Here is a 15,610-nt window from a genome sequence, read left to right as displayed (position 1 = left end):
AGTGACTCCTAATTTAGACCACCACTGAAGGTGATTCTTAGTGCCATTTCCTCTGTATATTTAACTTCAGTGCTCTAGGCCCAGTTTTATCTCTTGTTTCTGATAGAATAGTTTTCTCCTAATTCCTTTATTGAGAATCCAGTTTGAGTTTGGAATTTCCTCTTTCTTTTAATTTTTTTAATTGACAATTTCCATGAAACATGTTTGATTTTTAAAGCAACTTTTAATCATAAGAGTGTAGCCCATCAGGCTTCTCTGTCCATAGGATTTTCCAGACAAGAATCCTGGAGTAGGTTGCCATTTCCTTCTCCAGGGGAGTCTTCCCAACCCAGGGTGAACCCAAGTCTTCTGCATTGGCAGGCGGGTTCTTTACCAGTTGAGCTACCAGGGAATCCCAACACTAACGAAACACGTGTGATTTTTAAAAGCAACTTTTAATCATTAGAGTAGAATGCTTCAGTTTCTTATTCTTTGAGTCCAAAGTCAATTTTTAATAAAGAAAACTTCTCTGGTTTGCTTCAGACCTTTTTAAAAACTATGGTGCTGAAAAGTATGGGCCTCATTCAGTTTGTCTAATTCAGAAATCAGCATTTGTCATGGAAAAATGTGAAAGGAAGCTGAGTTACCCGGACTGGGGGAGTGGATGCTATCAGGTAAACCATATGATTGTTAATAATTATACCAAATACTATATAATTGTATCTCATTATATGGCTTTTATATTTTCAAATATATTTTGTATCTTTTATTTCTGCTGTTTACTACTTTAGCTTATTTATTGTAACTATTAGTTTGGATGTTTTTGTTTTGTCAAAATATTGTCATTTCTTTGAGAGAATTTGCCTTTTTCTGTTTGTTTAAGTTACGCAGTTACTGTATATCAACATGTTTTATAATAATTTTGCTTTTGGGCATATATCCTAAGGAAATATTAGGGAATATGTAATTTTGCTCTTAAAAAACTACTTTGTAGTGGAAAAAGACTATAATCTTGTAAAATCTGAAGAAGGCATGTATTTAAGAATTAATAAATCAACTACTGGTTTTCAGTAGATTTTTTTCTTTGAAATTAGAAATCCAAAGAGAGCAAACTACTATTTTCTTGATTTATTATCTGCCTGTCTAGTATTAAATGACTATACTACCGTAGAACTTACTGAGATGCAGGCATTCTGTAATTTAGGAGCATCCAACCTAATGAATGGAGAAGGCAATGGCACCCCACTCCAGAACTCTTGCCTGGAAAATCCCACAGACAGAGGAGCCTGGTAGGCTGCAGTCCATGGGGTCGCTGGGAGTCGGACACGACTGAGCAACTTCACTTTCACTTTTCACTTTCATGCATTGGAGAAGGAAATGGCAACCCACTCCAGTGTTCTTGCCTGGAGAATCCCAGGGATGGGGGAGCCTGGTGGGCTGCCGTCTATGGGGTCGCACAGAGTCGGACATGACTGAAGCGACTTAGCAGCAGTAGCAGCAACCTAATGAATATTTTATACTCTACTAATGGATGTCAGGGAACAGAGTGTGATCCTGAAAACTGAAAAATAAAAATTCATTGTGCCATTTCACCAACAAGAGCTAAGTGGACTAATGTATCTGGCAATTTAACTTTTTATTTTTAAAGTTTCTTTAAAATTAACTTTTTTGGTAACTGCTTTATTGAGGTATAATTCACACACCACATATAATTCATGTAAAATAATCTTTGAAACCTTACAAAAAATAATTTAAAATAAACACATTCAAGTTACAATCTGACAACTATAATCCAGCAACCATTTTCTGATAAATTCATTCTATTAAAGATTTATGTATTGCTTAAATACATAATTTTTATCTAGTTGTAATCATAATACATAGTTTTGTTTTAGTGTTTTTACTTAGTACTTTTTATATAGGCCAAAATACCTTTGCCAAGTTTTTTCCAATAATAATACTTACTATTCTTCATAGCTATAGAACATTGCATCATTTTAAAGTATCATAATTAGGGAAGTCATTTTCCTTTTAGATATTGAGTTAATTTTCACTTTTCACTATGTAAAAATGCTTTTAAAGTATATTTACATGCTTTACCTTATTAAAATTAATTTTTTGAAATAAATTCACCTAAGTGAGAATATTAGGTTAAAGGGGATAAAGCTGGAACAGTGTGAACCTTAATAGGAGAATGACCTTTTCAGCCTATTTCAGTGTATTCTCTACACCACCACCACCACAAAGGGATTATGTATCATCTACAAAGATTAAATGTACTTGGCTTCCCTGTAGTACCTCGTGTTGTCAGTTAATTTTGCTAATTTAACCAGTTATATAGGAAAATGTGTATGATTTCTAAACAATTAGCTGTTTTGTTTTTTGTTCTTTTTTTTTACACTGACAGAGAAGTTACAAGAATGGTACAAAAATATGAGTCATTTAAGTGTAAATTGCTGACGTCTGCCCCTTCACTCCAAATACTTTAAAATGTATTCCATCCTCCTATGTGACTACAGTACTAAAAAAAAAAAAAATTAGGAAATTATCATTGATATATCTAATTCTTGGACCCATTCAAGTTTTGCCTATTGTCCAAGTAATGTCCTTTTAGTAATAGGATCTGGACTAATTTAACTACTATTAAGTAGTTGTCACATCTCTGTTCCCTTCAATGTGGAACAGTTCCTCAGTCTTCTTGACTTTCATAACCTTGACACTTTTAAAGATTACAAACCAGTTCTTATCTAGGGTATGTCTCAATTTGGGTTTGTCCGATGTTTCCTCATGTTTAAATTCATGTATAATGTTTTGAGCAATGAAATCACAGAAGTGATGGCTGTGTGCTTTTGGTGGTGCACTCTTGATTTGTCTCTGCTGGTCATGTTAACTTGCTGGTATCTACCAGGCATCTCCACTGTCAAGCTGTTTTTCTCTTTTAGTTAATTCCCTTTTTAATTAGTAAATATTTGGGTTGGGGGGAAAGTACTATATCAGTAACATATTTGTTATACTTTCATTTTATTAATTTATACATTTAAGTCTGTATTGACTCATGGATTGCATTTTATTCAATAGCTTTTACCATTAGTATCATTGTTTGGATATTCAGCTTGCCCCAGATTTAGCCAAATGAAGCCCTTTGGATTGGTTCCTGTGTCCTTTTGGCTTGTCCTATCTTTTTAAAATATTTCCTTGCTTTCTAGCATAAGATATTTTAGGTTCATCTTCACTTTCTTTGCCCCAGCTCTGGAATCAGTCATTTCTCCAAGGAGCTCTCATTTCTTTTAGTAGAGTGAGGTATTTAGAAACTAGTCTGGGTGGTAGCTGTATTGTTATTTGCTATTGGGATATAGCTGCTCCTCAGGCCTTCTTGGAGAAGGCAATGGCACCCCACTCCAGTACTCTTGCCTGGAAAATCCCATGGACGGAGGAGCCTGGTGGGCTGTAGTCCATGGGGTCGAGAAGAGTTGGACACGACTGAGCGAATTCTCTTTCACTTTTCACTTTCATGCATTGGAGAAGGAAATGGCAACCCATTTCCAGTGTTCTTGCCTGGAGAATCCCAGGGACGGAGGAGCCTGGTGGGCTGCCGTCTATGGGGTCGCACAGAGTTGGACACGACTGATGCGACTTAGCAGCAGCAGCAGCATAATGTGAAGTCTTTTTAGAAAACAACTTTGAAGTAAATAGTCATTTAAAAATTTTTTTAAGTTAGTTTTAATATGTTTGCCTTTTAAAATTAATTTCATTAGTTACTCCTTGTATTTGAGATATGAATCCTGCCTTTAAATATGTTACCAGTTTTATTAAATAACTGTGACCATTTCCATCTCTGAGCAGAGGATCTGGGGTAGGGATAAAAATAACAAACTTTTACTCTGTTATTTCTATACTGTATGCTTTTTTTTTTTTTACAGTGAGCATATATTATTTATAAAAACTAATACAAATTTGATTTACAAAATTTAGTAACTTGTAGAAAGAGTAACATGATTCATGGCTCTTTGATAGAGATTTAAACTGAATTATAGGAGGATACTAGAATCTACAGAAATGTTATTATTGATGACTTGGCTTCCAGGGTCTGTGAATCTGCATTGTATGTAAAGCCGTGTGTTACCTGTGTTTTTCAGGAAAAGTGTCCATAGCTTTCATTGATTTTTTAAAAGGTATTAGACTCAAAGTTGAAGAACTGCTACCAGAGAGTGAAATCCTTTTAGGACGTGAATAACTTAACCCTCTTTATATGAGATTAAAATATGCCCACATCCCAAACTGTTTTTTATAGCCAACATTTTTAGTAAATTCTACTGCGTTTTCCTACAATTAAGAAAGGTTCACATACTAGAATCTTGCTGATCTGATTTTTTTTTTTTTTTCAACCTTTTGAAGGTTTCTTGTTCTCCAGAAGGTCTGAAGGTTTGGGTTCAGGATACTTCATATTTGTGTAGTCGGGCCGGGCAGGTCCTCCCTGTGAGTATTCAGATGAATGGGTGGATTCATGATGGAAACCTGCTCTGCCCATCATGTTGGGACTTCTGCGAGCTCTGTCCTCCAGAAACAGATCCTCCAGCTGTTAACCTGACTCGAGCACTACCCCTGGGTAAGTAGTCTCTTTGGTTGGAGTAGAGAGGGACTTTTTTTGGAAGATGTTGAAAATTCCCCACAAGGAAGCTCTAAAACAGGTTGTGCATCTTCTCTTCTAATTGCAGTTTTATGGGAAGATCTCCTTCCCTTCATTGTTAGAAATCAAAGGTAGGTAGACTTGACACGTGGGAGAAGGCAGTGGCAACTCACTCCAGTACTCTTGCCTGGCAAATCCCATGGACGGAGGAGCCTGGTAGGCTGCAGTCCATGGGGTCGTTAGGAGTCGGACACGACTGAGTGACTTCACTTTCACTTTCATGCATTGGAGAAGGAAATGGCAACCCACTCCAGTGTTCTTGCCTGGAGAATCCCAGGGACGGGGGAGCCTGGTGGGCTGCTGTCTATGGGGTCACACAGAGTCGGACACGACTGAAGTGACTTAGCAGCAGCAGCAGACTTGACACGTCACTTCAGTAAGAGCGAGAGTGAGGAAACTTTGTATGCAGAGAACCTCTGACTGGCACAAAAAATTCCCTGACAGTTATAAAAAGTTAATGTTTCAGCCATTCATTTTGAAATTAAGAGTAAAAATTCTGTTCATTGAGTACAAAAAAGCAGTTAAATATATTTTAGTTGTATTATAACTAGGTGAGATGAAAGAGTGGGAAAGACACTGGAAAATGTTCTAAGATGAGATTGACATGTCCGCAAAGAAGAGATAGGTGCAAGGAGATGCAGATATACACAGTGAGATAGAAAGACAGGCTGGCAAAGACAGTGGTTTTCGCTGAAGGATATTTTACTCATTCTGTGAGACTCTGGAGAGTAGAATGGAGACTAATAAAATGAAGTTGTAGGGAGATAGATTCAGTAAAATCATTCAGAACCAGGAGAGGAATAGAAGGGACTGTCTTGAGAAGAGTGCCTTCCCTATTAATGAAGATGTGCAAACAGGCTGATGACCTGTTTCTAAGAGTTATAAAAGCAAAATTCATGAACTCTCAACGAAAGCTTTGACCTATGGTCTGTGATATTTTATTAAATGATTTATGAAATTTTATGACTTTGGTGTTGGGGAAGACTCTTAAGAGTCCCTTGGACTGCAAGGAAATCCAACCAGTCCATCCTAAAGGAGATCAGTCCTGGGTGTTCATTGGAAGGACTGATGTTGAGGCTGAAACTCCAATACTTTGGCCACCTCATGCAAAGAGCTGACTCATTGGAAAAGACCCTGATGCTGCGAAAGATTGAGGGCAGGAAGAGAAGGGGACGACAGAGGATGAGATGGTTGGATGGCATCATCAACTCAATGGACACGGGTATGGGTGGACTCTGGGAGTTGGTGATGGACAGGGAGGCCTGGCGTGCTGCGGTTCATGGGGTTGCAAAGAGTCGGACACGACTGAGAGACTGAACTGAACTGATGACAGTTTGACATTTTGAAATAGGCCATGTTTCATTTTCTCAGCTAGAGGTATTTTTTAAATGGAATTATATAGTCCTTTGTTTGTTTTGTAGTTAGGTTTTAAATAGAGGGCTACATTCACTTTACAGCTCAAAGTTTCTTTATCTCTAAAATTTAATTTTTTTTCTTTCCCACATTCTGAGCTTTATCAAGACATGGGCTACAAGTAGAGGGTGAGTTTGGGGATCTGAATACTTGTGTTAGGGGTGCTCAAGACCACCCCTAGATTTCATGATTCTCTAGGACTCTACTTGGTACTTAGGGTGCTGTGTTGTATTTTCTATGGTACTATGTTGTGATTTCCTCCTGTTAACTAGTTCTATAAAGAAGCATGCTCAAAAAAGGATTGTTACCTCTAAATCACTACCACAATTTTGGAAAATGTATAAAATATTATAAGAATAGATGCCTTTTAGGTGTAGTTTCCATTAGTGAATATGAAAGATTTAGTTCTAAATTCTTTTTTTTAATTTATTTTTTATTGAAGGATAATTGCTTTACAGAATTTTGTTGTTTTCTGTCAAACCTCAGTTTAGTACTAAATTCTTCCTGATCTCTTCAGATTGTAGAGGTTGTTTTGTTTCCATTTATTAAATGCTGGACCCTTTGCTGAGTGCTCTGTCTATATCCATGTATTTAATCATCACAAAACCTAATGAGGTAGGAATTATCATTTTACATGTGAGAAAACTAAGGTATAAAGAGGTTAAGTGATACATTCACTGTTACAACTAATAAGGTGCAGATCAAAACCCAGATCGGGTCGTTTCATTCATTTTGAAACACCCTCTTTGTATCTTTCCTTTGTAGAGTACTGTCACAGAAAGTGCAGTGTTTTTGAAGGATGACAAATGTTCCAGAGCCACCATTAATGTTTTAATGGTTTTAATGTTTTAGCTTGTTAAATTTTAGTACCAACAGCAGATAAACAATAGCTAGTTCATTTCTCCTCCTATTTCCTTTGGATCAAATTGAGAATGAGGGAATAAAAGGATATGTCTGTGTTATTAGAAACTCCAGGATCTATTCCTTATTCCAACTAAGACCACTCGTATCTAATGCTTTAGGCCAGAACTAATCTGGTACATGTTTCTGGGGTGATGGAGTTGTTCTATAATCTGTACTGCCCCATACAACAGTCGTTAGTCACATGTGACTATTAAACATGTGAAATGTGGCTAGTGTGACTGAGGAACTAAATATTTTTATTTTGGTTAATTTAGATAGCACATATACCTGATGACTATGTGTATATACACATCTAACTGATTCACTTTGCTGTACAGTGCAAAGTGACACAACATTATTGTAAAGCAACTATACTCCAATAAAAATTAGTTTAAAAAAAATTTTAAGTCACCAGCAGAATGAGAAACACTTGTGTAAGCCAACCAAAGAAAGACATTTGATCAGGAAGGAAGGAGAGGTTTTATAGTAAATAGAAGACCAAAAAAAAAAAAAATCCTAATTGCTACCATCAAAATGAAGAATGCTATGAAAACCAACAAAGACACAATGAGATGATCAACAAATCCAAAATCCAGTTTTTTAAAGCACCAGTAATATAGTAAAAATTCTGAAAATTTGATCAAGAGAAACATCGGCATGGTAAAAATTTTAAATAAACACATACACATAAATATACACATGCTTTGGAAATGAAAAAGAGTTGGTCCATCTCGTGAAAGCTAGAAAATGAATAAAACAGCATAAGGGTGCTAATATTTCCATCTTAACAGGAAGCCAAGTGATAATGTGGAAAGTATATGGGACATGAATAGAGGTTTGCTTATACAGGACCTCAGACAAACTATATAAATAAGTAAGGAGAGGGAAGAAAAGAAGGTGAAACATAATGTAGGTTAAATTATCACCTTAAATGGCAGGGGTGTTTTATCTAACTTAGGAAATAGTAATTTAAGCTTACACTTTATAAAAAAATTAACATGTATTTAATTGGAGGCTAATTACTTTACAGTATTGTAGTGGTTTTTGCCATACATTGACATGAATCAGCCATGGGTGTACATGTGTTCTGCATCCTGAACCCCCCTCCCACCTCCCTCCCCATCCCATCCTGCAGTAACCATCAAAGATAAAACAGGGTTGGGGTTGATGGAAAGAATATGATGTAAGACCAAGTTTTTATTATATGTCCTCTTATACTGTTTTTTTCACTCTGACACTTGAATATTTAAAAAACTAAAATAAAAATGCTATTTAATCAGTAGGATTTAAAACAATAAAGTCAAACTGGTTACATTTAACATGGTTTGACAAAGTGCCTTCTAATCTGACTTTGATTTTGCCATTAAAGAGGCAAAATAATCACATTCATCGACTGTAGCTGTAGCTCAAAGTTATGTCTTTATTGTATATAGTGTAGTCTAATGAATATTTGCTGGTATTTAGAGGCTACTTTTTATTGCATTTCACCTAAAATATGTCATTAAAAAAGAAATGCCTATTTGCAGGGCAGGAATAGAGATGCAGATGTAGAGAATGGACTTGTGCACATGGAGGGGAAAGAGAGGGTGGGACAAATTGAGAGAGTAGCATTGACATATATACCATACCATGTGTAAAATAGATGTACTTCCATATATGCTACTTGGAAGCTGCTGTATAACACAGGGAACTCAGCTTGGTGCTCAGGGATGACCTACAAGGGTGGGATGGGGAGGGGTGGGAGGCTTGAGAGGGAGGGAATGTATGTATACATATAACCGATTCACACTGTTGTATAGCAGAGACTAACACGACGTTGTAAAGTAATTACATGCCAATTAAAAAAAAAATCAGCGGGCTTCCCTAGTGGCTGATTGGTAAATAATCTGCCTGCAACTGCAGGGGACACAGGTCCAGGAAGATCCCACATGCCGCAGAGCAGCTAAGCCCATGTCCCGCAACTCCTGAGCCTGCACCTTAGAGCCTGTGCTTCACAACAGGAGAAACCACTGCAATGAGAAGCCCATGCACCACAACTATAATAGAGAGTAGCCTTACTCACCGCAGCTAGAGAAAAGCTCATGCAGCAACAAAGACTCAGCACAATATATAAGTAAATTATATATATAAATAAATAAAATTAAATATCTATTAAAAAATCAGCAAATGATAGTCCTTCCCCCCCGCCACAAAAAAAAGTGTGTTTATTGCAGAAAGAAAAAAGAACAGTAAAAGTTACTTTAAAATAAATTTAAATAGCACATATAGCTATCAGACATATTGGACAGTACAGAGAAGGCAATGGCACCCCACTCCAGTACTCTTGCCTGGAAAATCCCATGGATGGAGGAGCCTGGTAGGCTGCAGTCCATGGGGTCACTAGGACTCGGACACGACTGAGCGACTTCACTTTCACTTTTCACTTTTATGCATTGGAGAAGGAAATGGCAACCCACTCCAGTGTTCTTGCCTGGAGAATCCCAGGGATGGGGGAGCCTGGTGGGCTGCTGTCCATGGGGTTGCACAGAGTCAGACACGACTGAAGCGACTTAGCAGCAGCAGCAGCTCTAGGTCAGAAGTTCAAACTTGCATAAGATGCAAACTTTAGCATGCATCAAAATCATGTTAAAACACAGATTGCTAGGAATTACCCCCGAGTTTCTGATTCAGAAGATCTGGGTTGGAGTCTTGAGAATTTGCGTTTTTAACAAGTTCCCATGTGAGACTGATGTTGTTGATCCAAATGCCACACTTTGAGAAGGATTGATTTTTGTCAGCTGGTTCCATTGGGAAAGAATATAAGTTCCCCATGGTTTACCTGAATTATATACAATGAAATAATTTTTTAAAATGCTTATTTCACATTGTTTAGTTCTCAGAAAAACATCTGTAGTACCTTAACATTATCATTTTTTTAATTCTAAGATCCAGTCCTTTTTTTTCTTTTTAAGAACGTCGGACTAGAAGCTTGGTTGGTTCTTTATTGGTCAAAATGGTAGAAATGACAACTCATCCTAAAATAAAGTCAGGTTGGCCTGGTCTCTTGACTGCTAAAAATTGTTCTCCATTCTGAGAATTGTTAGGGAAAAATAGTTTTAGTTATTAGAGCAACTTATATAAATTAAAATAACTCCTACTGCCAAAAACCTGTAAAATCTTCTGCTGTTTCCAAATTAAGCCTGGGGTGATATGGATAGATGGGTAGATATTTAGAGATTGGGAAACATATGTCCTGTTTTGCCTGGGATGGTCCAGGTATGATTGTTATTATTTATGATTGTATTAAAATAATCAAAGAGAATAGTTGATCAAAGCAAATTTTATTTCACATAGGTAGTCTCTAAGGAATCCAGAGAACTGTAAAATAAAAGAAAAGGTCTATAAGCAGGAAATAAGGAAGAAATACTCAGCTTAGGTTGATGGGCTGAAGTTAGTATCTACCCTTATTTAGAAAGATCAAGGAAACAAGTATAGAGCCCAGAGTTGACTTGGTGGTTGGAGATGGCTGACTGGATATGCTGTGGTTCTGGTCAAGTGGAGCATTTACACAAACATGAAAGTTATCTAAGTTTTAGTTTGATGAGTTATCTAAGTTTAGTTTCCATCTTGAGACTCAAAATTTATTTCAACACTTATTTCAAAATGTCCTGATATGGAATGATAAATTTTGTGGTCACCCTACTTAGAAGAGACAAGGGAGAATAGAGGAGAGTCCTGCATCCCATGTTGGAATAGCCAAGAATTTAATTTACTTTCCTGTGTAGCATCTTTAGCTTTACCAGGATACCACTACCCTGAGACACCTTTATTGTTTCTTGGGTGCTGTTTTTGAACTTTGATTGGGTAGGCATATCTTTTCTCCTGCGTAAATATTTTGTTCTTTTTCTATAAACATAAAAGACTGCATATCTCGATTTCAGGAAGTCACTCTTGAGTCTGCTCTCAGAGGTGGTCCTTCTTCACCTTTTAATAATTAACTCTACTCATTTGTCAATATTTTGTCAATATTGAAAAAAACTATTTGTCAATAGTTTTTTCCAAAAATGTCTATGGAAAATCAATTTTTTGTTTTCAACCCTAGATCTCTGTTCCTGTTCCTCTAGCCTGGTGGTCACCCTCTGGCTTCTGCTAGGCAATCTGTTTCCTCTGCTGGCTGGATTTCTTCTGTGCGTATGGCATTAGGAGTGGAAAAGTGAATTCTAAAGACATTCCTTTGTGTCATGTTCCTCTGAACAAAGCACAAAATCTGGCAAGTGCCAGCCTGTGTGGATGGTGGAAGTGGCATTCCTGACTTTGGCTTGGAAGTGTGGACCACAATCAGATCCTGAAGCAGAGCTTCACAGCGGTCACTCCTCATCAGCAACCCAGCAGCCTCAAAGTTTGGAGGAGAAGGATTTCCAAGTCTCCGAGTCTCTTTACATTTCAGGATATATAACCTTCTTGAAATTTTCCTTTGAAAGTGGGATAAAAGGTGAAGATTTCAGTGATTACATACCTCAGCATTTCCATTAACCTAAAACAATGGGAGAGTTCATCTCTGCTGCAATAATTTAAAGAACAGCTAATTGTTCCAAGATTATAAGTTGTGGACCCTGTCCTCAAAAGTATAAATTGTCCTTTGACTTACAGAAAATAATTTGATTTCTACATAAACTGTTATACCTAGTTTAAATTTAATGACTGTACATCGTATACCTAAATCATTGTTCTAATGAGTTTTTTTTTTTAATTTTTGTTTTGCTAAATCTTATGATTTAACCTTTTTCAAAACAGCTGTGTGGCAGTTTCCTGCTAAACCATTATGTGTTGGTAGCCCTCTTCTAGCTATATCCATACTCACTGATCTTCAGAGAGTAGCTTCCAGTTGTATTCTCCATTAGTTTAATAATGACTTGAAAAACTGGGAAGCAGAGGGAGAAAAATATTCTGCCCTGTGAATCATTGAAGACATGCAAATTGAATAAAACCTAATTATATGTTTTTCAGATAATAGTTATGACAACTGCTATCCAACAAGAATAGAACTTTCCTTTTTGACAAATGAAGATAAAAAGAAATTATGGTATAGACAGGGATGCAGTTATTTTTAGGTTGGCTTAGAAACTGTTAGGTTTGGAGGAGCCTGGTAGGCTGCAGTCCATGGGGTCGCAAAGAGTCGGACACTACTGAACGACTTCACTTTCACTTTTCACTTTCATGCATTAGAGAGGGAGATGGCAACCCACTCCAGTGTTCTTGCCTGGAGAATCCCAGGGACAGGGGAGCCTGGTGGGCTGCCGTCTATGGGGTCGCACAGAGTTGGACATGACTGAAGCGACTTAGCAGCAGCAGCAGCAGTAAAGTGTAGGTTTGGTGTAGAGCCTATCCGATAGGGTCCACTTTACCACACAGCGTATGACTTAGTCCATAGAAATCAGAAGATTGCTTTGTAATGTCCTTTACCTCTTGTATTTGACACTCTTTATGTCACCCATTGATTCTGGTTCCCAGAAGCAGTTCTGCCATGATACCAGAGCTGCCCAACCCTATTTAGTAATCCCAATGTGAAATTCTTTAATAATGAATGATGTCCAGTTTTTCTTAAAAAGAAAAAAGAAACTTCATGAGCTCTAAAGCTGTGAAGTCCTATGGCATTATAAACGTAGCCCTTGAACAAACATTAATTCATTAATTGGTTGGCCCTTTAATTCAGCATACAGTTATCAAGCATTCAGTTTAAGAAATTGTGCTAAGTGAACAAACAGCATAATTACTAAGAAATAATTCCAACCTACTATTTGGCACTGGAGTCAAACAGCAACTCCAGCATAAAGGAAAGTCACCTCCTTTTTTTTAAGTGCATATATTTAAAATACTTATCTGCCTACAATTTTAAATTGGAGGTTTTTGTCTTTGTGAAATGCTGGGAGTCTCTAGCATAGCCAACCTCAACTGAAGAAGAGCTAATAATAATGGTGTTCCTGCCTTTGTCCTGCATACTTTAAATCATGCAAGTCAGAAAAATGTAGAGTATATTTTTAAAGAAAGTTATAAATCTAAGCATATATACCTAATGTGATTATGAATCATTGCAAAGTTATATAAATAATTTTACCAAAAATAATACGGATTAATAATATATTTGAGACTCACAGTGATAGGTTCAGTTATATTTTGACTGTTGTGCAGTAATCCCATTTAGGTAGTATTGTTTCTGAGCATGGTGCTTTTTATACTTGAAATATATTTTTGCTTTATTTTTATTGATATAATTATATTTGCACTAATGAATTTCTGAAGAAGATATTATAGATGACATTTTTTCTATCTATATTTATTAAGCTTGGTATCTGGTAGCCCAGTGTTTCCTCTGCACAAATGTAGAATCTGATACAGTATAATGTTAAGAAATCTTGAATTTTTGAGGGTAACTAACTGTGCTGGTGTCTTCCTTCCTCCTCACCAAGTTTTGAAAATGGTTGCTTGTCACTGATTGTGCATAGTATACTCAATGAAGATTTAGAAAACGACTGAACCTTTAAGAAATTTTAAAAGGCATAGTTTAGTCACTTAGTAGATGATGAAATTCTAAAACAATATTCTAAAAACAAAAATTTTTAAGTCTGAAATTTCAGTGCAGAATTAGTGGACTGTAATTCAGCTTTGAACTGAAGAACTTGAAATGACCTAAATGTCAGTATCCTGTGGCAGGTGATTCCCTTTATGTTTGCAAAACCAGTTCACAGAGAGACTGCAGCCATGGTGGAGGGAGGTGGGGCAATAGCTAATTTGATGATAGCAGACTGAAGTCCCTTTCTGATTCAGAAGGGGCCAAGTGCTTATAAAAACTGACTACCTCAGTTTTCATTTCAGACTTAAGTTCATTTTGATAGTATTAAGGTCCCAATGTCAAAATTAACAAGTGAATTTATCTCTCAGGTTTTCAAGAACAGAATTTATAGGAAGGAAGCAAAAGCCATGTCGTTAGACTTGAGCTGACAGCTTTAAAGAAACTGACAAGCAGTTAGGTAGTCTTAGTATAGATCTCTCTGTATTCTCCTGAAAAACATCTTTTCCTAAAAATGTTATAAATTATGCTTAAAGTTAGTTTCAGCCTAATATATTGGCTAAGAATTTATCAGTATTTGAAAGTGAAACATAATGAAGTTTAAATAGTTATAAGATACATAAATAAGTATTCCAGAGTATTCCATAAAATTTTATCAATATTCTCTTCAATATTAGAAGACTCACTGATTGAGACCATCTGTAAAATGACCACATGCTGTCTCAGAATCTTTCCAGCTCTAATATTCTGTGACTGATACTCGTGCAGAATTGCTCGGTCACTGCTGGCTCTGGCCTGCTTCCTGGAGTACGCCAGCTTACATCCCCGTCGTGGTCATTGCAGTGTCCCGTGCTCAGTGCCTTAGCACTGTCCTTGTCCTTGGACGCTGAATGGAGAGAGAAGAGGGTGTTTGAGTAATCTTGGCAGAATGAGGTGGACTTCAGTCACAGCCCCACAGACCTGTTTCATAGTTGGCACCTGTCATCCGTGCCAGGTCCTTGCAGCCAAGAGGACTAATGTATTTTAATAAAGTCTGTGTTACTTGTTCTCAAGAAAGAACTTACCTGAAAGGATGACCTTTTTTTGATACATTTAGTCAGGGTTGGGGAGGGAGTGGTGAATTATTTTCTTTTTGTTTACATTTTTAATAAAGTAGATTTCAGAACTAATCTTTATTTGTGGTATTTAACTTTAAGTGTAATATATTACCTAGAAAAAACAAAGCTTTAATAAAAATGGAAACTAATTTGCATCTTGTCTTTACTTAAGACCATCAATTTTTTTTTGGAATGATTTATAAACATTTATTAAAATAGAAAGCTGGAGAATTTCCTGGGGGTCCAGTGGTTAGGGCTGAGCTTCCACTGCAGCAGTCACAGGTTTGATCCCTTGTCAAGAAGCTAGGATCCTAAGCTGTGCAGAGCAGCAGCCAGTGAATAGTTGTTTGCTCTTGTATCCCATGGGCATCCATCTGGCTGCCTGTTATGTCTGACTGGTATCATAAACGCCCTTGAAATCTTCAGGACAACAAACATCTTTGGTTAGAACTGGTTCCTTGCATTGTAGTCACCACCTCTCTTCACACCCCAAAGAAGTTATCTGTAGAAAAAAAAAAAAAAAGAAGTTATCTGTAGAAAAAAACATGTACCCATCATCAAAAAGTCAGGCCAACTGCTTTTGACAGGTCAAGGATTCAAGTTCACCTCTTCAACTTCCAGTCAAGTCTGCTTAACAGCTGTCTGCTCATAGATACAGCATCCAGCTTGAGCTTTAAGACCCCAGCAGTAGTTGTCATCCTGCTGGTACACAACTGCCCACCAGAAGCCATGAAAATCCACCTTGGAGTCATGCCTGCCACGGTTCTTAGCAGCAGAGAACAACTCACAGGAACAGCCAGCTTGCAGCCACGAAAGCCGTCAGTTTTTTAAACCAGGTTAGGAGAAGGCCATGGCACCCCACTCCAGTACTTTTGCCTAGAAAATCCCATGGATAGAGGAGCCTGGTAGGCTGCAGTCCATGGGGTCGCTAGAGTCGGACAGGACTGAGCGATTTCACTTTCACTTTTCACTTTCATGCATTGG

At 37.2% G+C, this 15,610-nt stretch overlaps 1 protein-coding gene across 3 annotated transcripts in view; it reads left to right on the top strand.

The window, feature by feature from the left end:
* Nucleotides 1-14,775, top strand: part of LMLN (leishmanolysin like peptidase) — a 50,029-nt gene extending 35,254 nt beyond the window's left edge. For all 3 annotated transcript variants that reach the window (XM_027536656.1, XM_027536648.1, XM_027536641.1), the window contains 3 exons: nucleotides 523-653; nucleotides 4,375-4,585; nucleotides 11,064-14,775. In XM_027536656.1, coding sequence (XP_027392457.1) covers nucleotides 523-653; nucleotides 4,375-4,585; nucleotides 11,064-11,164 — 443 coding nt within the window. In that variant the 3' untranslated portion in view covers nucleotides 11,165-14,775. The remainder of the gene's footprint in view (nucleotides 1-522; nucleotides 654-4,374; nucleotides 4,586-11,063) is intronic.
* Nucleotides 14,776-15,610: the final 835 nt, after the last annotated feature.

The sequence above is a fragment of the Bos indicus x Bos taurus genome, chromosome 1 (genome assembly GCF_003369695.1).
Source record: "Bos indicus x Bos taurus breed Angus x Brahman F1 hybrid chromosome 1, Bos_hybrid_MaternalHap_v2.0, whole genome shotgun sequence".
In the NCBI taxonomy this organism is placed as follows: Eukaryota; Metazoa; Chordata; class Mammalia; order Artiodactyla; family Bovidae; genus Bos; species Bos indicus x Bos taurus.
This window is presented reverse-complemented; position numbering and strand designations above follow the sequence as displayed.